The sequence below is a fragment of the Blennius ocellaris genome (genome assembly GCF_963422515.1).
Source record: "Blennius ocellaris genome assembly, chromosome: 10".
In the NCBI taxonomy this organism is placed as follows: Eukaryota; Metazoa; Chordata; class Actinopteri; order Blenniiformes; family Blenniidae; genus Blennius; species Blennius ocellaris.
In genome coordinates this window covers 20,152,644-20,175,873 of record NC_137659.1, presented here as the reverse complement: position 1 = coordinate 20,175,873, position 23,230 = coordinate 20,152,644, and the positions used below count along the sequence as shown (strand labels likewise).

At 41.3% G+C, this 23,230-nt stretch overlaps 2 protein-coding genes across 4 annotated transcripts; one reads left to right on the top strand and one right to left on the bottom strand.

Annotated features, from left to right (window-relative positions):
* The first annotated feature begins 608 nt into the window (after positions 1 to 608).
* Positions 609 to 9,592, top strand: ripk1l (receptor (TNFRSF)-interacting serine-threonine kinase 1, like). Of its 3 annotated transcripts, none has more exons than XM_080503338.1 (11): positions 609 to 677; positions 995 to 1,173; positions 4,071 to 4,227; positions 4,549 to 4,686; positions 4,797 to 5,025; positions 5,101 to 5,250; positions 5,879 to 5,955; positions 6,047 to 6,131; positions 6,232 to 6,822; positions 6,919 to 6,984; positions 8,219 to 9,592. In XM_080503338.1, the coding sequence occupies exons 2-11, from the start codon at positions 1,013 to 1,015 to the stop codon at positions 8,515 to 8,517; spliced, it is 1,953 nt and encodes a 650-aa protein (XP_080359464.1). In that variant the 5' UTR covers positions 609 to 677; positions 995 to 1,012; the 3' UTR covers positions 8,518 to 9,592. The 3 variants fall into 3 exon arrangements, with proteins under 3 accessions (XP_080359464.1, XP_080359462.1, XP_080359463.1); XM_080503336.1 differs by having other exon boundaries at positions 6,919 to 7,068; XM_080503337.1 differs by lacking the exon at positions 609 to 677 and having other exon boundaries at positions 899 to 1,173; positions 6,919 to 7,068.
* A 957-nt stretch (positions 9,593 to 10,549) lies between these two features.
* Positions 10,550 to 21,224, bottom strand: LOC308135045 (protein Niban 1-like). The gene is made up of 14 exons (XM_080502920.1): positions 21,111 to 21,224; positions 18,732 to 18,862; positions 18,398 to 18,535; positions 18,184 to 18,301; positions 16,794 to 16,955; positions 15,368 to 15,483; positions 15,160 to 15,264; positions 14,201 to 14,363; positions 13,913 to 14,094; positions 13,233 to 13,376; positions 13,009 to 13,116; positions 12,735 to 12,842; positions 12,535 to 12,646; positions 10,550 to 12,286 (listed from the first exon to the last, which is right to left on the bottom strand). Exons 1-14 carry the CDS (start codon positions 21,163 to 21,165, stop codon positions 10,710 to 10,712), a joined length of 3,219 nt encoding a protein of 1,072 aa, XP_080359046.1. The 5' UTR covers positions 21,166 to 21,224; the 3' UTR covers positions 10,550 to 10,709.
* Positions 21,225 to 23,230: the final 2,006 nt, after the last annotated feature.

Below are 23,230 nucleotides of genomic sequence, written 5' to 3'. Positions count from 1 at the left end.
CCTGCAGTGGAGATTTAGTTTCATTATGTTGTCAATGTACATTGTCACTTCTCCAGGAAGGAGGGGTCGCAAAGCAAGCAATAGAATCATGTCAAGTGGACTCGGACAGTGAGGAACATGTCCCCGTCCTCGCCTCTTAATATTTTACTTGGTATCACCAAATTTAAATTACTGTGCAAAGATTTTAGGCAATACCGACGAATGCACGCTGCCTTTTTTGACTACGCTGCCCAAAAATATAAGGGTCATTCACAACTGGCTACAGAGAGATCACAAAAATCCAATACTTTTTCGAGTCAAATCCCTAAAGTTTCACTGTTATGGGTCACTTTCAAACAGTAATAGTCGCTTTTGACCAGTAGGTGGCGGCAAAGCCATGTTTGAAGAAAAGTTGAGAGTAGAAATCTGACTCTTTGAAAAAAAAAAAAAAAAAAGCCACAACAACAAAAAAGAGAGACTAAATTTGCATAAACGGCATCTTGGGATTATTATCCTGTTAATCATTGTGTTTCATGTATCATCTGTGTTAGACGGAGTTCGACTAGCCGTCCTGCGTTGCGTCTTTCTGTGATCGCTTGGTCAGCCTGATTGTAGTCTTTCTGCGTTGTTTCACTTCGTGGAGGAAATCCAGGAAACACACTCAAACTGCACTTTGTGGCTCTCTTCGCTCTCTTTTGGTAGGAGTTCCGACACGGTTCTGGTTATTGCGGAGAGAAAGGGAAGTTTAGCGTTGTTGTTTTCTCTTTCTTTTTGCGGGGAAGGTTGTGGGATTGAGTATGAAAACTTTAAAAGTCCGTTTTGTTGCGGGAGACTTGAGTTTATTTGAGCAGTTCGCTCACTTCATCACTGTTTTCATTGTCACGCATGTTTGATTCCGCTTCATGCCGTCAGTTGATCGTTTCTGTTTTATATAGTGTGTTGAATAAATACATCGGCATTATTAAAGCGGTCATATTTGACGCTGCGTTCGCTTCTTGTTGCTTCCATGTTGTAGTCGTGCCTCCGGACGGGGATGGCCACTGCGCCTCAGTCCTCACTTCACATGAGATCCACGGATCTGATCATCAGGGAGCCTCTGGACTACGGAGGGTTTGGAGAAGTTTACCTCTGCTACCATGTCACGCTGGGCCAGGTGGTGTTGAAGACGATGTATACGGGCCCTCTGCGAAACGAGTAAGTCTCCAGTGTCTGGACTGTCCTGGGGAGGGGAGGGGGGGTTTCCCCTTTGCGTAACTTGAATCATGTGTCCTGCTTCACTGTGGAGACAACGAGCAGGGAAATCACTGAAAAACCTTGTATTAAGAATCACATTTACGCTTTCGATTGTCTCGCATTTCTTTCCACATTAAAGACATAACCAAAGATACTAATTAAGATTACTCAGAGGTTATTAGATAAGCTTCATTAGTCATCATTTTTCAATGCAGGAGCCGGTCACAGTTAACTGTGGGTGAAGGCAGGATGCACCCTGGACACATTAATCACAGAGAGACAGACACACACTGACATTCACCCCCTCGGGGCAGTTTATGGTCACCTAAATGCAAGGCTTTTATACCGTAAACCAACACACACATGGGAAGAACATGCAAACTCCACACAGAGAAGCCTGGTCCCTACATGAACCCACAACCTTCTTACTGTGAAGGGAGCACCACCACCCCCTGCTTTATTATGCCTGCAATAAAATCTCTTTTTAACGATCAATGGTATAAAAATAACAAAACTATCCTGTTATTTTATTCTATTTTCTATTTATTCTATTTTCTATTTTATTCTATTCTATTTTTGTGTATATACTTACCTATTTATGTATGTCGGCTCCAGGGTAGACGGCAAAATAAGAATTTCATTCACTGAAACCTGGCTTTTACTGGTGATATGACAATAAAACACCTTGAACCTTGAACCTTGAACCTTGAGATCGCAGTAATAATAACAACGATAACAACAACAACAATAACTAGTTACATGTAACGCCTTTATATATATAATTATTTGCAAATGCTTAAGAAGGAGATTCAAACATTCAATGACATCAGTTCAATATAAAAAAATCAACTTTGAAAGAAAGAACAGAACATTTTAAAGTACCTAGTAGCCCTTAATAGCTCAATAACAGCACAATGACAGCTGTTTTCCCCAAGTCTCAAACATGTTCGTTTATTAATGTTCTAAAACAACAACAACAACAACAACTCCTGTTTAAAAAAAAAAGCCAGCTTCAACAAAATATATCTTCTTTTCAATTTAATAATGTAAAGAATACAAACACAATCTCACAAAAATACTAGTTTGATGAACATGAACTATCTGTACTTCAATCAGTAAATGGGGACTTTCTTTTCAGTTCCTCTGAAAATAAGCGCTCGTGCTTTATCACTTCGCGGTCAGATCGGACAGAATGCTGCCGTGATGCCTTGTGTGTGACTGTGTGTGAGTGAGCCGCACACCGGCGGTGTTCTGCGAAAAAGCACAATTTAAATTACACCCAAAAACAGGACGTGAAAAAGCAAACATGTCCGGACAAAAGGGGACATTCCGTCACACAAGTGATGGATGCTTCGTCGTGGCGTGGAGGCGATTTGTCTGGATGATCCCTGGTTGCTCTAAGAGCACATTTCACTTGATCTGCATTGGAGGAACTGCTCCAAACTTGTCGAGAGCAGTCGCTTTGCTGACTTAATCAAACACCGTGGCTCTGCAGCTGCAGGAGATGACACAGGAGCTCAATTCGTCACTGACAGCTTCTCCATTTCTCCACTGGGTCTCCGATAAAGTACGTCACCAAAATTCATCGCAAACGAGGACTTTGCAGCGCCGCACAGTTCTTCATTGATGATACACTTCTGACGCTGCGTCTGAGTGATCTGCTCAATCCCACCATGTCATATTCAATTTAATCTCGATTTTTAAAGGTACTATTTGCATCTCGTACTTTTCACAAGACACTCGAGACTCATGTTAGTCGGGCCTGTAAAGAACTTTAGAATACACACAGCCTGAAAAGCCCTTGAACCTTTCTGTATATTTTTTTGCCATTTTAAATGCACCAGTATATTAGTTCAGAGTTAGGTGTTGTAGCTTTAATTATTTTAATGATTGACACATCTATTTTTTTTGTGTAGAATTTCATTACTTTTTATCAATGCATTCTCTACAAAGAACAGACTGAAAAAGACTCACATTTCTTCGTCAACTCACTTCCCTCTTTTCAGGGAAAACAGGAAGGTTTGCCTTTTAAAAACGGGATGTAGCATCAACGTCCGCTTTTCTGATCTGAGGCTCTGACACATTTTCTTATGTTGCTCATGTGGGATTTTTCAGCAACTGATACATTGATTGTGTTAATTTTTTTTTTTCATTGAGACGCAACAACAGCAAATGTGTATGTGTTGCGTTTTTATTAATATGCAATAATAATGTATCATACAAGATACCATAAAATAAGATTTCATTCAGTCATCCCTTTATGTGTATATTGTACCAAATGTTGGCGCACACAGAATCAGTTAGTTAATGAAGCTAAATATTGGGTCGTCACTGTGCTATACAACTGATACCATCATTAACATACTCACACTACCCCGGTTTCATCCCACAGTCCAAAAACATGCATGCGAGGTTAATTTGTGACCCTAAAGTGCGCCTAGATGTGAATGTGCGTTTGGTTGTCTGCCGCTATGAGAAGTTGCTCCCTTGTTCGAATGCTTTGGTATTTACATGGACAAGAAATCAGAATGGAATAAGAAGGCAGAGGCCATTCTCAAGACTTTCTGAAAGTTGTCCGATTGAATTCAATTGTTTGCCTCCATAAGCTTTGTTCTGATTCATCAGCACGGTGAAGGGCCAGCGCTTTGCCTGCCTTCAGGTTGTAGAAAACCAATGTGCACAATGAAAATCAACATTCTGGCACATCTTACAATCTAAAGCAGGCCTGGAAAATTCTTCATCGTTTATTTTTGTAAGGTTCTTGACGATATGTTAGTGAGTTGTCCTTAGAGAGCAGAGTACTTTTAGATCGCTTTATTTCAAGGTGTACTGATGCAATGTTTCCCAATGCTTTGCAGGGACAGCAAGCGGTCTCTGCTGGAGGAGGGCAGCATCATGGCGAGCCTGAACCACGAGCGCGTGGTCAAGTTGTTGGGTGTGATTATGGAGGACAGAGACTGCTCTCTCGTCATGGAGCTCATCCCCAGAGGGAACCTGCTGATCATGCTGGAAACGGTCAGCACGATGAACATGTGTTGTGATCACTGAAGGGAAAAAAAGTAGTTTCTCCTTTTTGGAAAATAGAACAAAACTCCTTATAGAAAGGCCGTCATCTGGACTCAAACTGAGGACATTGTCTCTGTGAGGCCAGCTTGCGAACCACAAGTTTCATTCATCATCCAAATTTATTCGACCCCCTGCACAGATGGCAGTATAGACGATGTGTCCATGATGTACTTTTCATCCTCTGTGTGTGCTCTTGGAATGATTTTAACATTCATAGTTTTAAGTTGAATTAATTGCATTATTAATCTATTTTACTCTCCCCGCTTCCAGGTCAATGTGCCACTTTCCATCAAGGGAAGACTCATTTTAGAGATTTTGGAAGGGATGATGTATCTCACCGAAAGACTCGTCATACACAAAGACATCAAGCCAGAAAACATCTTAGTGGATAAGGACTTTCACATAAAGGTACATGACACGCTTAGACCAATGATTCATGTGAGAAGATCATTGTGTATTATTTCATGTATTTTGAGTTACTCCTAGTGTGTGTGTGTTGTGTGTGTGTGTGTGTGTAGATAGCAGACCTCGGCCTGGCCACCTGCCAGGCATGGAGCAAGCTCACGAGGGAGGAATCTCGCCGGAAGAGTCGTGGGCGATCCGCCGGAGCACGGGGCGCCGGCACGCTCAGCTACATGGCCCCCGAGCACCTGGAGAGCATCCACACCGCCTCCTCCGAGAAGTCTGACGTTTACAGCTTCGCTATTGTGCTGTGGGTCGTCCTCACAGGGCAAGAGCCGTATGCAAGTAAGATTATTAAGGACTGACTGAATCCGAAGTAAAGCGCGCAGACGTTTGAATGGAATGTGTTGTAATGACCAGATGCGAGAAGTGAAGACCACATCAGCCAGTGTGTTCGTAACGGTGACCGCCCAGCAGAGGACCTCATTCCCAACGACACGCCTGCTGAGATGATCAACCTCATGAAGAAATGCTGGCATGACGATCCCCTGCAACGGCCGACATTCAAAGGTACACCTGTTAGTGTGTATTTTGAAGTTGCAAATTGGTCTTGCGATCAGGCAGCGCAGTGTCCCTGTTGGAGTTCTCTCTCTCTGTGACTTGACAAAGCTTCTATATAATCCACGATCCAGTTATTCAGTAGCTGACGTGATTAAATTCATTTTGATTTCATCGATTCAGTTGAAACTGTTTATTGGTTATTTAGAAGCTCATCTGGAAATAATATGTTTGCATTAGTTTAATATCAGTTGTGAAACTTACATGAGCTGATGTCAGATTTTTTTTGCCGTAGCAAATTGTAGAGTTATTTTTTTGAACACTTTTTTTGTTCTAACATTAATTACTTTTTTTAGCCAGTGTTAAAACTGGAACTACTGTTGTTGAGGTCAGTTCCTTAATTACTATTACTTTCTGTCATCAATGCATTTTGCCCCCAGCAAAATGCTGGGCATAGGATTTTCTTTTTTCAATGTTGCTCTTCTTTGGCGCCCCCCTGTGGTCGGATGCCCACACTTAAAAATAACTCACAGTTGTATATTTTCCATGCGTTCAGATGGTGAATTTCAAGCAGAAAATTTCAATTGTGATAGTTTGTCCTCCTCTCATCACTTTGCTCTTTTTTTTACCTCTCTTGCAGAGTGCTATGATAATTTCCTTCCTTTCTACAAGGAAAAACTTGAGCCACGGATAGAGGAAGATTTGCTTCGATTGAAGGTAAGAGCAACTCTTGTATACCAATCAGACAAGACATTCTAAAAGAGCAGATTGTTACACCCCATATCATCCTGCTCTTACGTTTATGCAGAAAATGTATGAAGGTCCAGACGACCTGGTTGAGAAGATGAAATCTTTGTCAATGACCAATGGAAGTTTTCCAGCAAGTGGACACGGTTGGTAAAAGTCATTAAAAGCAAAAGCTCTTAAAATCTTGGAAGAATCTTTTGAAAGAGGTCAAGTCTTTTTGCTCCATTTTCTCCCTTGACCTTGCAGATTCCCCGGCTCCTTTAGTGAGCTCAGACAGATGTTTATGCGCCCCGGTTGAAGCCAGCATTGAGGACCTACACAACATCCAGTATGAGCAACCGGACGGGTGCATCCAGATGGATGCAAGACCGGAACCCGTCGAGGAGAAACTGCGTCGTGAGGTTCATTACCACAACTGTGGCAGCTATAACAGTGAAAGTCAGCCCGAAGCTGCCAACTGCTGCCCCGCCGGCCTCTCAAATCCTTTGATGCCAAACCACCTCAGAGCGTCAGTGCCGATATTGAGGCAACCGGAACAGGAGAGATCGTCTGTGCACTCCTGGACGAAAGCCGAGCCGGTGCAGGCCAGCAGCATGGACGTGCCCTGGTATCGCCCCCCAGCCGGCAGTTATGAGTCCATGAACTCTTCGATTCCTTCCCAGATGCCGATGTCGACCAGCACGCCTTCTTTCTCACAGTTGAACCAGCAGCACCCCCACTCCCACCTGGACCGCCAGCAGTCCTTGCCGGCTTTTCCCGTGTCTGACACGTCAGCGCCAGACCACACTCTGGGGCGTCTTTTCAACTCTTCGAAAGGTGGCTCACCGCAGGATCCAGGTACACACGAACATATCAGCTTTGACATCTGGCTGCCTGAGGTGTTTGCGTATTTGACTGCCGTGATTTCCTGTGTTTGTTTTGTGGTCGTTGCAGGACCTCTTTACATCCGAAATGCCAGCGGGATCCAGATTGGGAGCAATAACACGATGAGTATCAGAGGTTATGAGTCCCCCATTAGTTCATTATCTGAGCCTGCTAACGACTCCGCTAACTCTCCCATCAAAGAAGCCATTAGGAAATATGGTAAACCATAACATTTTTTCTCACTCCACAGACACCCCTGTGTGTTTCTTCTCTATTTGTGCACTCAAGGTTTTCAAAATGTGATCACAGAGTGTCCATGGTCATTCTAATTATGCATTAGTGTATTTATACTAAATATAATGCCAGTGCCACATTACAGTTTACCACTTTACACGGCCATAATCACTGTCAACTATTGTTCCTATATAGCTTTAGGTTGGCCTGTTGAGTTGCATTTACGTTTTGTTTCTCACCACTAAACACACAGTGGTTCCATTTTTGAGGATTGGAAAGTGTTTTATGTTCTGCCTCATTAGGCTTTAAGGTCTCTTGGACTGATATCTAAATGTTTTTTTTATATCGTGTCAATTTGCTTACAATAACACATCAAGTTTCCTTTTTATCAAAGGTTATTTGCACTCTTTTTGGGGGCTGGGGAATTAAACAAGAGGAAAATATCAACGAATAACTTCATACAGTCCAGATTAATGTTTACTGTTTATTTAAATGCCACATTTCTACAATCCTCCTCTTCTCACTGTCTTTACTGGAAGATAATTGTGTGTCCTGGCATGGTATTATTGTCCTCTTGCGTATCAGTCCCCCTATAGAGCCACATGGAAAAGAAAGCAGTTTGTTGCATGGTTATTGTGAGTCACTGTTCCACATGTGCACCAGTCTTGATTTCCTCTGCTTGTTTTGTCTGGTGATGGTTCTTCGAAGCTCATTGAACTTTACTTGAACAAAGTAATATTTGGAGTAACACTCAGCAAATTCTGTATTAATCTTCCTTTTAAGGGTTTGCAGGGTGAAAAGGGTTAACTCTGTCTGTCACGAGCTCGAGCACAAACGTTATAATTAAACAATTTTACGTCGTGCTTCATGTTCACTGAGGAATGTCATCACTGAGTGGAAAATATTGACTAAATGTACCGAAGGTACAAAACTCGACGAAGAATCACCGACTCAGTTTCTCACTAATCAATTAACCCAAAAACCTTCACACGCTCCAAGTTATCTCATGGAATGACGCAGTAGTTACCATCATTACAAGAGTTGCTGTGCTTTAACAAACTGTGCTCGTACTGGAAACTCTTCCCCCTTTGAATGATTCTGTTGTCCTGAGATATTCCCTTGTTGCTTGATTCAGAGGACCACGCTGTGACCGAGGTCCACCTGGACCTGCTTCGGGACAACATCGGTGTCAAATGGAAGCGCTGTGCGCGGCGCCTCGGCCTGAGCAGCGTGGAAATAGAGACCATAGAGCACGACTACTGCCGGGACGGCCTGCCGGAGATGGTGCATCAGATGCTGGAGCGCTGGAAGATGAAAGAAGGGAGCATCGGATGCACCATCGGGAAGCTTTATCAAGCCATAGAGGGAAACATAAAGGTTGACGTCATCCAGAAAATACTGGACACCTGCGCCTCCCCGTCCACCCCGTCTTAAACTTTCTCTCTCCCACTCCCTCATAACCACATTTCTGAGCTATTGGTAGAGCCTCGGCTGTAAAGAGGAGAGCAAAGATCTTTCATGACACTGCTGCAACAAAGCAACGGAGCTCAATTCAACACGTTCCTGTGGCTCGAATTACTCAGTTTCCATGAACTCATGATCGCTGCACACCTTTTCCTGTCAAGCTCGTCTCCCTGAGCTGTCGTTTTTAACATCGTCAAGATTTCTCTAGTTATGAAATGAACAATGAAGACAATGTTTGAATCCATGTTTGCCGTTTGAAAGTATTTTATTGGAAAGATAATCGAGATTTAGTTTTTGGAAGTCATCTTGTGGGAAGTTTGTGCATAATAACTGTTAAAAAAAAAAAAAAAAAACTTGCATTAAGGGATTTTAAAGACCCCGGGTTTCTATGTGACGTTTATCTGTGAACTCATTCTTGTTTTGTTTTTTTCTTTCGGTTTGCGTCAGCCATTTGAAAAAATATATACGAGGGTATTCAAATGTGTTTTTCTGTACTTCCATATTCTGTATCTAATACAAATGATTAAATGTTGAAACGCCGTGAATATTGTTTCCCCTCTGAGTTCATATCTCACCATGTGGTGAGGTGAAACTGTCTACTGAAAATCTCAATCAGGAACACGCTCCTCTACTTTGAGGTATTTTTACTGCTGATCCATGGATATAAATAAATAAACTATAAATCGGACATTGTTTCAGCGTAATTGAAGACTGACATGGAGCAGGAGAGATGAGCCTGAAAGAATAGGAAATTGCCATTATGACATTTTGTATTAATTGTGGGGGGAAAAAATTATTATACTTTTTTTTTTTTACATTTAAGACTGATTTGAATATGTCCTCTTATAAGTTTCTTTTTTTTTTTTTTTTAATTCACAGTAAAACCACAACCCTTTATGATTTCATCCGTATTTGCTTATTACAAATGTGGAGACTTGCTGTTGTACTAATGTGCTGCTTTCTGGACATTTTTGAATGACTGTCTACTTTAGGACATACGTTAATCCTTTGTCCATAAATGTACCTGAAGTAAAGTTAAACTGGAGCAACACTTCTATGATCCGACCTGTTTCCTTGTATTGGGCGCACAGCATAATTTTTCTGTCAAATAGCCGTCACTCCTTTATATGAAGGTAAATGAAAGCTGGTTTAGTTCATGATGGTGTTCATTTTTAAATCTCAGCTCTATTTTAACAAGGCAACTGTCGTAGTGCCATTCATTCAAACCAGAGCGATTCCAGTGGTGAATTAGAAGATGTGAATTGAAATGCCAGTTGTGCCTTTGGCAATGAATACAGAATGCTCTTTCATTCTCTAAGGAAGGGATGAATGAAGGGGTGCTGTTGGAAAAATACAGACTTTTGTTTGTTCTCATTTGCACATCAGAAATTGTTAACATCTAAAAACTTCTGCTGCTTCTGAAGTACATTTTGCAATAGGATTGTGCTAAATACAACGCATTGTATGCTGAGTTATTGTGGTTGTGTTTTCACCTGCTGAATACTCACCAACAGTTTCTAAAATGTTGAAGGGTGTCCAAACAAATGTTTTCTCACCCATATATGGGACAACTCAGCATTTTGCAAAGAAATGGACTGAGAGGCTGACAAATTGTGTTCAGTTGTAAATACACTACATTAAGTTCAGGCCAACCTCGTAATGTTTTTATCACCTATTAAAGCAGCAGCTTCAGCTTGAAAGTTCCATTTTAAAATGCTCTCCAAGTTTACCATCAGCTCAGCTTTTCTACTTGGAAACGCCGTCGTTTGACAGGAAATGGTTAGATCACAGTGTGTGCTCAACCGATAAATCCCACGTATCGTTGCATACCAAGTGGTTCAGACAAATCACCTTCTATGCATGTTTGCATCATCTTTATAAAGCCAGAAAGATAATAATGTGGAGTTTCGGTTTGTCAGTGTCCAACAAAATTGAATAAAAACATCCCATGTGAAGCATATTTATTAGGTGAATTGTTCAATGTTGACACAAATGTACCATGTACGCATCTTTTTATGCTTTATTGCAGAAAACACATGTTTGGTATTATGAGATAGAAAAACGTTCTCTCTTTTGTACGTTCAGTTCCATTTGATAAAAAACTGAGATATGTTGGATTTAAGTGACGGAGAGCGAGACCTTCTCAGTGTGCGCTCTGGCTGTTAGGATGGGGATGTGATTATTTCCTCCACCTCGGTGATCTCAGTCACAAGTCCTCTAATAACAGCCACACTGTCCGGCTGCAGCTCAGAATCACACTCGTGTCGTGGTCCTGTTGACGGAGGACTGTGGAGAACCTCCACCTTTTCCTTCTCTTCCTCTACCTGATTTGGCTTCTCTGCATCTTTTTCTTCTCCCACATCTTCTTTCTGCGCCCCGTTCATATCATCATATGGTTCCCCGGCCTCTCTCGGGGTGGTTAACGCAATGGTGCTCTCTGCTGGTGAGCCAGAGGATCTGTAGCCTTCATCGAGAGCCTCGCTTTCTATTTGAGCCACGTCTCTCTCCACCCTTGTCTTCTCTTCTTTCTCAGCTTCCTCCCTCTCCCCGTCTATCATCTCCTTTCCAGACATTTCCGCAACCTCTTTATCTTTCTCCTTATTCATCTTCTCCATCACCCAATTGTTTTTCATTTCTCCGGTCAAATAAACAGCTCTGTCAGTCCTCTCCTTCACTGTCGTCTGAGTAACAGCAGCTTGTGTGGAGCTGCCGCAAATCGCCTCCGTCAGTGAGCCCAGGCTGATCACAGAACTATCCGTGCCAGGTGATGGAGGCTGGATGGAAACAGCTCCCAATGAGAGTTCATCTGATGCGGAGCGATGGAGGGAGATACAGTTTTCTGGCATTGCAGGCTGATCACATCCAGCCTGGGCATTGGGATCGTCTGATGACAGCAGAAGAGATGGCTCTGGGGAGCCTGTGATTTCAACCTCCGTGTCTGCAACCGTACAGGCATCATCTGTGGCAGCCGATTCAGAATTGGAAGACTCAGCCGCTTCTGTCTCTGCTGATTGATCACCAGCTCCCACCTGAACTCCCTCACCTGTTTTCTTGATGCCTGGTGCCTCTCTGCTTTCACATTCACCACACTGATCTATTGCGACCGTCATAGGGGATGGGGGCGCTGCACTCTGCTCAGACGAAACCAAGATCTCAGAGGGTGCAGTGAGATTCTGTCCAGCTTGGACATCTTCAGGTTGTGGTGAAACCAGCGCAGAGGGCTCAGGAGCGTCTGTGGTTGCAGCTTCCAGGTCAGCAGGCGGGTTGGAAGCATTGACATCATGTGTAACAGCAGCCTCACAGCTGGTATATTCGGCTGCCGCCGTTGCTTTTGAAGGTTCATCAGTGCCGATCTGGACCTCTTCACTTGTTTGCTTGGTGGATGAAGCCTCTGGGCTTTCAGGTTCCTCAAACTGATGTGGAACAAGAATCACAGGAGGGTGAAGCACTGTGCCAGGTTTTGGAAGATCAGGGGCGCTTTGGTCAGATTTAGCATCAATGCCAAGCTTTGGCTCAAGCTGAGGGCCAATATCAGCTGCTTGGACTCCATCATCCAGCACAGCAGCAGCCTGATGACTGACACTGGTCCCTGCTGAGGAGGCGTCTCGAGCTTGAATGGCTGGGCTGCCTGGTGCAGAGCGAGGGGGAGTCGGGTCCAGCAGGCTGTACTGACTTAGAGTCAGATCTGAGGTGTACAAATGGAGATTGCTGCTTTTCTTACTGGCAGCATCTTGGACCGCTGATGGAGAGGAAACAGCAAGGTTAACATATCTGCTCGGGAGGACGACAATACAAGGCGCTGTTATCAGGCCACACGCCTGTAACCGATATCGACACATGCGTTATGTCACACTGAGAGTTTGGTATCAAATCCTCAAAACCAACGACGAGACAAATGAAGGAAGAGTACCTTGTGTGTGATCATGTGAGATAGAAATCGGTATGAGGGAAGAAATCACAGAATAAAAGCTACTGCAGCATGATTACCTTTCTTTATGTCCTCACTGAGGATGTTTCGCAGAGCATCGTCGTAGATGTTTTGCACCAGAATAAAGCTGCTGTAGTCAGAGAAAATGTGCTGCTCGAACTGCTGCAGCTCCTGAATGGAAGCCAAAGAAAATCAGCCGCTGTTTAACGTAATGAAATACGATGCGGAACAAAGTGCAGCAGCAGCATGTCGAACATACAGTTTTCCACTTGTTGTCCATCCTTCTGGTGAGGCAGGGCAGGGTGATCTCCAGCAGAGCCTCCCCGTAGAGCCTCCTCTGAACCACCATGCTGTCATAATCCAGCTGCTGCTCAGACACACACAGTAGTTTTAATAGTTTTTAGTTTAGTTGTTTTGGCTAATAGACATAGTCATCAGTCGTGATTGTATGACCTTCCAGTACCTTAGCTAAGATTATATATTCACCCGTGATTGACATTGATGTTACAATGGATTTTCTTTTACTTATTTACCTTCAGCACTCTTTTTTTAGCTCGCTCCATCTTCACGGGGCCCTGAGAAGACTGTTTGGCCGATGACTGCAGATACTTCTCTAAAGTGTACACAGCACTATCCAGCAGCTGCAGCACAAACACAGGTGGTTCTGTTCTTTTACTTCTTTTTTTCTTTTTCTTTTTTTTTGGGTGGGGGGGGGGGTTAAAATAAATGCCGTTTGACTGAAGATCTTCCTTCATACCTTCTGTATCTCCAGATGTGCAGAGTGAAGCAGCCTCTGACTGCTGTTCAATCCAAAACGCTGCTTCAAATCCACCTTCTCTGAGAACCTGTCCACCTGCTTGTAGCACTCATCCAGACTGATGGAGCTCAGGCTGGACCAGGCCTGAAGGAAGCACACACACATGTAGAATTTATCCAAATGACTACGTTTTTCCTGCTGTCTTTTGCTAGAAGATACAGACTCCTCAAACCCACAACAAAAACACTAAAACGTGGCTTCCAACAGCAAGCAAGCAAAATAGACCATCATGTACAGTTATTTCATTAATTTACTCTAGAGCAGTGGTGACAGTATGTGAGCTTCATCTTGTGCTACATAGATGGAAGTCTTTTTTTAATGACATTCAGTTGATATTGTTAAAATATTACAAAACCAAGAATAAAAACACGCACGCATATACATTTATATGGCAAATATGTATTATTTTTTGTCTCAATATTTGTCATGCATGTGTATTTGCTGCTAAAAGAAAACACACTTCCGAGAGTCAAAAGTGTATATTCTAAGCAACAAATAGCATCTGTATTCACGAGGTCATGAACAAAACACTGCTGGTAATCTTCATGCTCTCCCTGATGTATTTATTAGACTTTAAGCACCTGTTATGATGCTCCACTCTGTCAAAAGGCTCATCTTACCGTCTGTAGCGTCTCTGCTCCTCCATTTGAGTTTGAAAAGGCTGAGCCCATCCGAGAGTGCAGTGCGTCTCGCATCCCCAGAACCCCTGCACTCACATGTTCTGAGAGCACCTCCAGGATGGACGACACGTAGGGTGAAACAGACTCACTGCACACTTTCTGTGCTTCCTCACATATACAGTCTGGAAAACATTCAACCATTTGGTCAAAAAAAAGCACATTTTATTGGGTTTGCGTTTAAGAAAAAGCTCAGGATTTATGTTCGTGTTGACAGTCAGCTGATTGTACCTCTGATTTTCTGCTCCAGGAAGCGGTGAGAGGAGGTGATCTGGTCCAGATTGGATCTGATCAGAGTCTGATTGGACGATGCTGTTTGACGACACTCGTCCCTCAGAGCCTCCAGACTCGTGTTCAGCTGTTCCAGCACCAGCATGTAGGTGGCCTGCACTGTCTGTGTGGGCACAAATACGTGATAATATAATTATCGTAGAGCCGCGAGTTTAATCAAAACATGCAAGAACAAAAAGTGTTCTGGCACTGCAAGGCTCTCAAGCACAGTATTGTATGCCTTAGGTGCCACACAGGACAAGGGGAGAAAAAAAATTATATAGATGAAAACTCATCTGAAATTAGTAGCTGACTATATATATTAGAATCGTGAAGAGAAAAAGAATACTTAATTTGAATAAAGTATTTTTGCCTTGTGCTGGTCTCACTTTTTAGCAGCTATTTGCCTCTATATTTACATCTTGTCTCTATTGATGTGTGTTTTTTGATGCTGGGCAGACCTTTTGAACGTTTTTGCTGCGTAATAAGTATGTATTTCTGTACTACACCATTGTGCTTTGCAGTGAAACTACGTATATTTCAAAGTATCTTGTTCTTTCAATCCTTGAAATATGAGTTGATTCAGCTTAAAGTTGAGATTGTTGACATAGTTCCCTTCCCTCTGGTGTCCCTCCTGTTGAATTTTCTTATTATATCCAGAAGTATAGGAAGAAAACTATGCACAATTGCTGAGCTACTACTTGGTTTAATAACAATAATAATACATTTTATTTTAAGTTGCTTTTATCTTAAGAGATTTCTAAGTGAAATGCACCGTGGAAAAATCGCTAAATACATTCAAATTAAAGTGAAGGTGTCTCATCCAAATATGTACAGTTAATTCACACATGCAAATGAATTAAGTGTGCACTTGCAAATGTCATCAATCACATGAATACCAGTGTGTATTTTAAACTCACTGCTAGCCACAGTCGTATTCTTTCAGTCTTCTTGCCTTTCACTCGGGACTGAAGCTGACTCTGCAACCATGGCAACACCTCCTCCATCACCTGCGAGGCCAGCACCTAAAAAAAAAATAGATATATACGAGTCTAGTGATTATGCAGCACATGGATCCAGAGCCACAGAGAGGTGAGGAAAGTAGATCAGGTGTTTGTCTTTGCTGACCTGTCCCTCGGTGCCCAGAAGTATTTCCCAGGATTCATAGCATCCTTTGTCCTGCCGGTACAATCGCAGAGCCCGAATGAACGCTTGGCTCTCATATGACGAATCACTCCAGGGGACTGAAAAATTTATTTAAATAGAAGTCAAAGGGAGTTTGGTGGAAATCATGTGTTTTAGAGGATGTTTTTTTGGTACAAAAATCTCTCAAACTATTAAAAAGTAAATAAAAACACAACAGTCAATTAAGGTTTTGACTCACTTTTGTGAAAACTAAGTAAAGAAGCAGTGTCTGGAAGGAAGGTTGTGATTATTGGGATTGTTGCATTCAAGGGTTTACTTTTCATATCTTCAACTTTTCTTTAATTAATCTAATTTCTATGTCTTCTATCCAGTTCTCACAGGGTGTTTGAATTTCATCCCATAATTATTTGATTTCCGAATTTTGAGGAACAGAGAGCTGCACTCGTGCTCATGCAGAGTGTTTCTCATCATCACCAGCACTATCGGTATGAATCACTTGGATGTGGCTCAGAAATTAACTGGCATGAAATCATTTCCTGTCTGATTTCGCCACCGAGGGAGAGACTCGTCCTCAAACGTTGGTAAATGGAAACAATACACAGAGCTCCCATCTGAGTTCCTCAACAGCAACTCATTAGTTTCTACAAAGTCTTAAGATCATAATAGACCATAGTATAATTTGTTAACAAACCTGAACATATAGTTGAGTTTATCTATTGCTTTATAATCAATATCAATATTTTTTTAAGCACAATCAGCAAATTGTTTCACATGTTTTGACCAGTTGTGTTTATAAAAAAATCAACATGAATAAAGTGGAGTGAAATGTTGAGATCAGGGAAAGAAGAAACTAATAAGTCACTTAAATAGTGTTAAGAGTCTCACTGTTTCTTTTTATGTCCTGGTGGCGAGCTGTGTGTTGTTTCAGATGGGACATGATGCTTTTGCAACCTTGATGCTCGAAGTATCGTGCCATTTGGTTGTAGACTAGAAAACCACGCAGGAAGTCAGCAGAAATATTATTTTTAGCGGTCTCCCTGGCAACGGCCACAACATGGGGGACCGAAGAAGCGGCAGCCACTGAAAGATTTTTACACTTTGATCTGACACAATTCTAATTGTAAGGCTCTATCAATGTACATTATATTACTATCAAGGACCATTGTCCAACTTGGTATAATTCACAGCCCTCATTGCTTTGCTTCACCAGTTCAATTTAAAGTTTTTTTGTTTTTTTTTATTTGCCCCTGACATGTAAATGACGACTTTTGGGGGAATAAAACATATTTCATGCCCTTTCAAATGTTAATCAGTCTAATCTGCTTCTCATGAAGCTTGTCAAATACATGCAGAACACATTATTTAAGTTTATTATGGAAACGTGTGTGTGTGTTTGTTGGACTTTCACCAAGGTTCCGGTGCCGAATGCAGGTCTTGAGGGCTGATAGCAGGCGGTCTCGTTCCTCCTCGTTTTGAAACAGGAAGCAGGTGTGTCCTCTGTAAGGGAGGTGCAGATGCACAGCGAACACATCTGGAGACGACACACCTGGAGAGGAGTCCTCTTTCACTCCTGAACACAAACATGTCGACCAACAAAGACATTATTGATCCAGCTGGGATAGGCTGAAATAGGAACGCTCACAACAACCTAATAGCAACAATATCTTTGCATCTATGAGTGCATTTCATGCAACAAAGACATAAGACGTGTTAAAAAAAATAAAAAACCTCTTACACCTTTCTTCAACATGATAAAGATCATCTATATTGGTTTTGAGAGCGTATTTTTAATCTCCAAAAATGATGATCTGGTTGCCAGTGGGTCACACGTGACCCTGGGCTCCCTTCTTTGTGGCCTGTGAGGTTTGTTGCAGCAAGAAGGCCAATCCACCACATTCTGACCATATACAGGGGGAAGTGCTGCCCAACTGGTTAGAGAAGAAGACAAGGGAATGGAAGTTTGCAGGTTTGAATCCCACAGCGGACGGATCACCACTGTGGCTCTCTGGACTGCTGTCATGTGGCCGCCCACCACATCTTACAAATAGCATGGGAAAAAGGAATTTATCCAAGGAGATTAATGAAGCTAAAGCTAAATGGATCATAAGGCGGAAATAATAGAATACATGTATTTTGATTAAATAAGAATAAGTAGTCAAATGAGTAGCTCTAATTTGACTCTCTAGTAGACAGGATGAAACATGTAGCCCTCACTATGAGGTCCACGTCACCACTTTAAAGCAGGACATCCACAGTTTGCAAGACTCTTTCTGGCAGCATAAAATGAGAAGTTAATCTTACTTCCCTCCATATTTCCTGAGATTTCTCTGTCCTGGTCGAGTTGAGTAAATGCTCTGAAACTAGACTTTTTGTTTTTCAAAGGGAGTCATGGAAGGAACCGATTGCAAAAGATTTTGGATGACAGGTTTCTTTTCTTTTTAGAATTGCACAATTCCCCTTTTTGAATTTCAATTATTTATTTATTTTTTATATCCCACAGCTTTAAAATGTGAAAAATAAAGCCCTGCTGTGGATTATTCTGTCAAACTTGGATTCAATTCAGTAAACAAGTATGCATGCGGCCCAATCTTATAAAAACAAACGAGACGTGTAATTTAATCCATTTCCTAGAACCTCTGTGGCTCTCAAAGAATAATGTGACTGTAGCCCAGATTGGGTTACTCCCCTTAATATTCTATATTCCAAACTACACACACTAAGCCAGTCTCAATCTGGACAGATAATCCCTTACACAATATTATGAGCTGATAAAATGCACGTGTTTGTGTTTGCATCACCATTGAGGACCCCAGCACAGGTTTTCTCCAGGTGAGCTCTGGACTCTTCCTCTGTGGTGAAAACACTGGCTCCTGCTGGCTGGAAAACCATCTTGGCTGCACAGCCGCGACTGAACGCCTTCAATCAGAGAGACGAAACAACAAGGAACAGTTGCCAACACAATAATATGAAGCAGATTGACGTGTTTCATGCATGAATGTGTGTGAATTGTACCTCCAGGTTATCATGTATCTCCACTTTGTAGTCCCTCCTCAGGACGGCATATCTCTCCTTACATTTCTTCCCCTGCTCATCCCAGCAGGAGAACTGAACACTGCTTTGGTAGAGCACCTCCTCTGGAGGGTACTGAGGCTACAGACACACACACACACACACACACACACACACACACACACACACACACACACACACACACACACACACACACACACACACACACACACACACACACACACACACACACACACACGCACGCATCAGTGCTGTCAGAGTAACTCTTGTGTCGATTGTTGTGTTTGATGAATGAACTGGTGAATTCAACTCTTACCCTGTGCATCAGCAACAAGCCCCGCCCCTCCTTTTTAGGCTCCACCTCCTGTTGCAGGTGTGCAAAGTAGGCGACTGCATACTGCTGATGGTAAAACACACTGAACCTCTGGAGAGAGCTTTCAACAAGTCCTGGAAGAGCAAACAAACAAGTATAAGTTTCCCTTACATTATCTATGATGCATAGAAAACAATTACATTTACAGGTACAGGTCACCTTTGGCTCGCAGAACACAACAAACTGCAATACTTGGCGTATTCTGAGACCTTTCTGTCAGAAGTTGCACTCACCTCTGCAGCAATCCAGCAGAGTGAGCTGCTGTGTCACTACTGACATCCTGTGAGCTGGAGGAACATTTGTCCCTATGGTTTCATGTTGAATTACATCATAATAACTCAAACTAATTATGTTGATGGGATTATCGGCTGAATCACATTTCAAAGATTCATGAAATAGATGGTTCGATGATTTGAAAATTAACTCAATTTTAAGGGTGAACGAATTCATATCTTCAGGAAAACAATCAATTAAACTTTTAGCAAGTGTAAAACCATTTATTAAAAAAAATATCCTCTTACTCCCAGTGTTATATGATCGTATTTAAAGAACGACACATGGGTGGCCTGTGTAGCAGCCTTTGTTGTAAATAACTTACCACATTGTAGGACTGAATGAGAGTCTATCAGCTCTTATGGAAATACAGTGAGGAATAGTTCATATTTAGAATATTTTTCACCTATCACTCAGTGTAATATGTGCAATTGTGGTCAGTTTTAAACTTTTCCTACAAAATTCATTATAACAAAATGGCATGCCACAATGTCAATATGCTACTTTCTTGACTTGAAAAGGTGTAGGGTAGAATTGGACTATTGAAAAAACCTTCAGACGGAATTTTAGTACGTGCTCTAACAAGAGTTTAGAGCACGTTAGAGTTGAAACATGAAATATATAATGCAGTTAATATTTCTGATAAAATTAGATTTTGCATGAAATTTAAATTAAATTAAAGCTCTGAACCAGCAAAAGTACAGTTTTGCACTGCGTTTGAGGTGGTAGATCAATCATAAAAACTGAAAAGACTTTAAATGGGAAATCTGAATCCATCAGGTCAATAATGTTTTGTTTTCCCCCAGTCCCATATAATGTATTATAAGTATTATAAATCTACATATGATGATGTTTCAGTGCAGTGTAAGTAAAGAGGTGATCATGACATGAGTCACACAGTTTGTGGGACTGTAATGTACTTAAACTTTTCCCAAAGTTCACACTCAATTATGTGTTTAATGTCAGTTGCTCTGGTATGTCTACAATTTGGATCGCCATAGTAGATAATGTCACAATCTGCTGTTTATTACTTTGTTTACAGTGTGTGGTCAGTATCTCATATTCTAGGAGCGGGTCTCAGCCCTGCCTGACTTTCATCTTACATACGAACCGAGTGAGAAAGAGCGAGATCAGACAAACCATGATAATATAATGGTTGGAAATGGCTGTAATTGCATTCTTGTTTGCAGAGGACATTAGTGACCAGATGTGACAGTGCTGATAGCATGCATAGGAATGCACACATGGGGAAATAGGCAACAGGTTTCTCACAAGGTTTGGTATCTTTCATTGAAGCCGAGTGGATTTTTGTGAAACTTCAAATTATTATTGCATTCCCGGCGCTACTTCCAAATTAAAGTCATCTTGTGGCTTCGTCGTTGTGGCGAGAACCATACAGGTCTGGTTCAGGGGAACCTTGTTGCATGTCACACCCTTCCATATGTTTCCTGTTAACCTCTTTAGTCAAAACCACCTGATAAACACAAGTACACATTCATGTTGCCTCAGAAACGACGACCCAACAACACATCACAGTCTCTAAAATGATCCTACGTGTTCATATGACGTTCTCTTATAACAACCTTTAAGTCTATTTTTCATCTCATCCAATGTAGGTACATGTCAATAACCTTTAGACGAGTCAGGTAAAACAAATGACCATATGTTTAGCATCCTAATATTCTTAAGAAAAGTTAACATCTACGGAATTCAAAGTCCAATCCAATTAGCCTGAATAAAATAATCTGCATAAGAAATATGTTCTGAAATGGAAAAACCTTTTCTGCTGAGGCCCAATATAAATGATTGTTTGTGTATAATTTATATTTCCTTCTTCACCCACTCCTGCAACCTAGTGCTCTGTCTGTCACTCCAACCATTGTCCTAAATAAATACAAGCAGAAATATTGTATGATTTCACCATATGTATTTATGTTTCTCTGCACATCCACTTTACTCTCCACTCATAGTCCTGATAGAGAGTAAAGACCAAATTGTAGAATAATTATATAAACAATAACAAAAGAAAAATAAAATGTTGTTGGTTACCTTTGATGTGGCTGATTTTGGTCTCATCCAACAAGCCAGAGGAAGATGCCCCCATAGTGTATCTTCTTCTTCCTCTCAAATGCTTTCAGAAAAAGCTAATTCAATCTACCAACATCAACTAAAAAGTTGCAGAGAGACAGTCAACTAGATGAGCTTCTCTCATATGTCAAGAGGTGGGTTGTTTTTTTTTTTGTTTTTTTTTGCTGAGCTCATTTCCTCTGTTGTGGTTGAGTCTCTGCGCGGGGCGGGAAATATGTTGAAATGTGTGGAGTCCTCTCACTATTGCGACGTCGTACATGTGCCACAACCCCTCTGATAGCGCCATCTGCTGGTTAACACTGAGATGAAACAACTATTTCCCTGATTTACTTTGCTGTGAGCCCACTCCCAATTGTGATTAGATTATGTCAAGGTGATTGATGTCAATAATTTATTAAATTTAAAACCATTCAAAAGCTCTTGTCTGAAATACATTTGAACAAGTGATAGATTTCATATTATCACATAGATTTTTCATTAGTCTACTGATCCCAGTGAGGAGCCAGATGTTGAATATGTAGCCAGTTGGACTCACAGTATGTTTGTGATAGAAAATGTTGCCTATGGAGACTGAAGGTGGCTGGTTAAGAGAGAAGGGAAATACTGTATCTCTGAAAAGTATTTCTGTCAGACCTCATAAGAGCATTTTCTGATCTTTCTGTTCTGTTCTAGTCTTGTTCTACACTTTATTTATTTTGAGTCAGTAGATCATACTGCATCTTCTTGTGATGCTATAAAATGCACATTTTCAGGGATGTGTTTTCATAACATTTTGCACATTATTGTGGTCAACTATTGGTGTAACCGTATTGATATTTTCTGTGACATAAATGTTAAACTCATTGAATATTTTGGTGTTTTCTCTTCACACTGGACTCAAGCGTACCAGACAGGTCAGCCTTGGTATTCCTTTCAGTGTTTAAAGATAAAGAGCTTGTGACGTGTTGAACTTCTGTTTCTCCTGTATTCTCTATTTCCTGATGTCTGCTTTCAGAAACTGAGTGGAGTTGCTTCTAAATAGAAGTTGCTTAGAATGTATTTTATAGAACATCCTAAACCATTTTGAGAACAATCAAAACAAAACAGCTTAATTGTGTTGAGTACATTAAGGCATAATGTTTTAGTACTGTTGTAACTTAACGTTTTCAAAAGATGAACCCAAAACATTTCTAGAATGTTTGTAAAGAACGTTATCCAGCGTCATTCTGGGAACTTAAAGAAAACTTCCCACTCATAACGTTCTTGAGAAAATTAGGGCAAAATGTTCTACCAATGTTGTTACTTAACATTTTAAGGAGGTTTTCACCAAACGTTTTCAGAATGCTTTTAGAGAATGTTATTCTAGATCATTCTGAAAATGTAAAGAAAACTTCTCGCTGAAAACATTTCGAGAACATTCTTGGAACAAATAATTTGTCGCTGGGTGCATTCCCTTTATAAGGTAAAGGATGGCACTGTATCCATGAACTGCAAGATGAATAAATTAATGAAAATTAAAAATTAAACGATCTTTTCCTGCTCAAGTAGTCTACATATTCAAGAGAGGTGTAAGATGCAGCCTTCGTTATTCGTTTATTACTTTTGGCTGCATACCACCACCCAAACTTTTCAGCAAAAACGTTTCTAGATTCAGTCCCCAAACACTTTTCCTCTCACTATTTATCACATGTCCTGTATATTAATATTCTACATATATATGCATATTTCATTCATGGGGGTTTGGCGGCTAGTTTTCTTAGAATCAGTTTTTGTCCTTTCTGCAGACGTCATAATCTTAACATTGAAATTGTCTGCAAAAGTAAGTTGTTCAGTTTTGTTTTCAAAATGTACCCTTATGATCTGAAATCTCATGTCCTCAGCTTCACCTTTTGAAATGGAGCGCAAGTTTAAATATTGAACCAATGAGAAGTCCCGTCTGTTCTTGGGCAATGATACCGTGGATGTGATTGGCTGGAAAACTTAGACGTCCAACCTTACTTTCATCTCTCTCTCTCTCTCTCTCTCTCTCTCTCTCTCTCTCTCTCTCTCTCTCTCTCTCTCTCGTCCTTATTTCTCTGCTGTGACACGTTGCAGGACAGCCA

What these genes read in the sequence shown, in the direction of transcription:
- ripk1l (XM_080503336.1), top strand. Translation starts at nt 1,013, where the DNA reads ATGGCCACTGCGCCTCAGTCCTCACTTCACATGAGATCCACGGATCTG. An exon ending in ATAAGGACTTTCACATAAAG is followed by an intron (nt 4,687 to 4,796) that starts GTACATGACACG and finishes GTGTGTGTGTAG; the next exon opens with ATAGCAGACCTCGGCCTGGC. An exon ending in TTTTCCAGCAAGTGGACACG is followed by an intron (nt 6,132 to 6,231) that starts GTTGGTAAAAGT and finishes TTGACCTTGCAG; the next exon opens with ATTCCCCGGCTCCTTTAGTG.
- LOC308135045 (XM_080502920.1), bottom strand. Translation starts at nt 21,165, where the DNA reads ATGGGGGCATCTTCCTCTGGCTTGTTGGATGAGACCAAAATCAGCCAC. An exon ending in GAATACGACTGTGGCTAGCA is followed by an intron (nt 14,364 to 15,159) that starts GTGAGTTTAAAA and finishes GTGCCCACACAG; the next exon opens with ACAGTGCAGGCCACCTACAT. An exon ending in CCTGGAGCAGAAAATCAGAG is followed by an intron (nt 14,095 to 14,200) that starts GTACAATCAGCT and finishes AATGTTTTCCAG; the next exon opens with ACTGTATATGTGAGGAAGCA.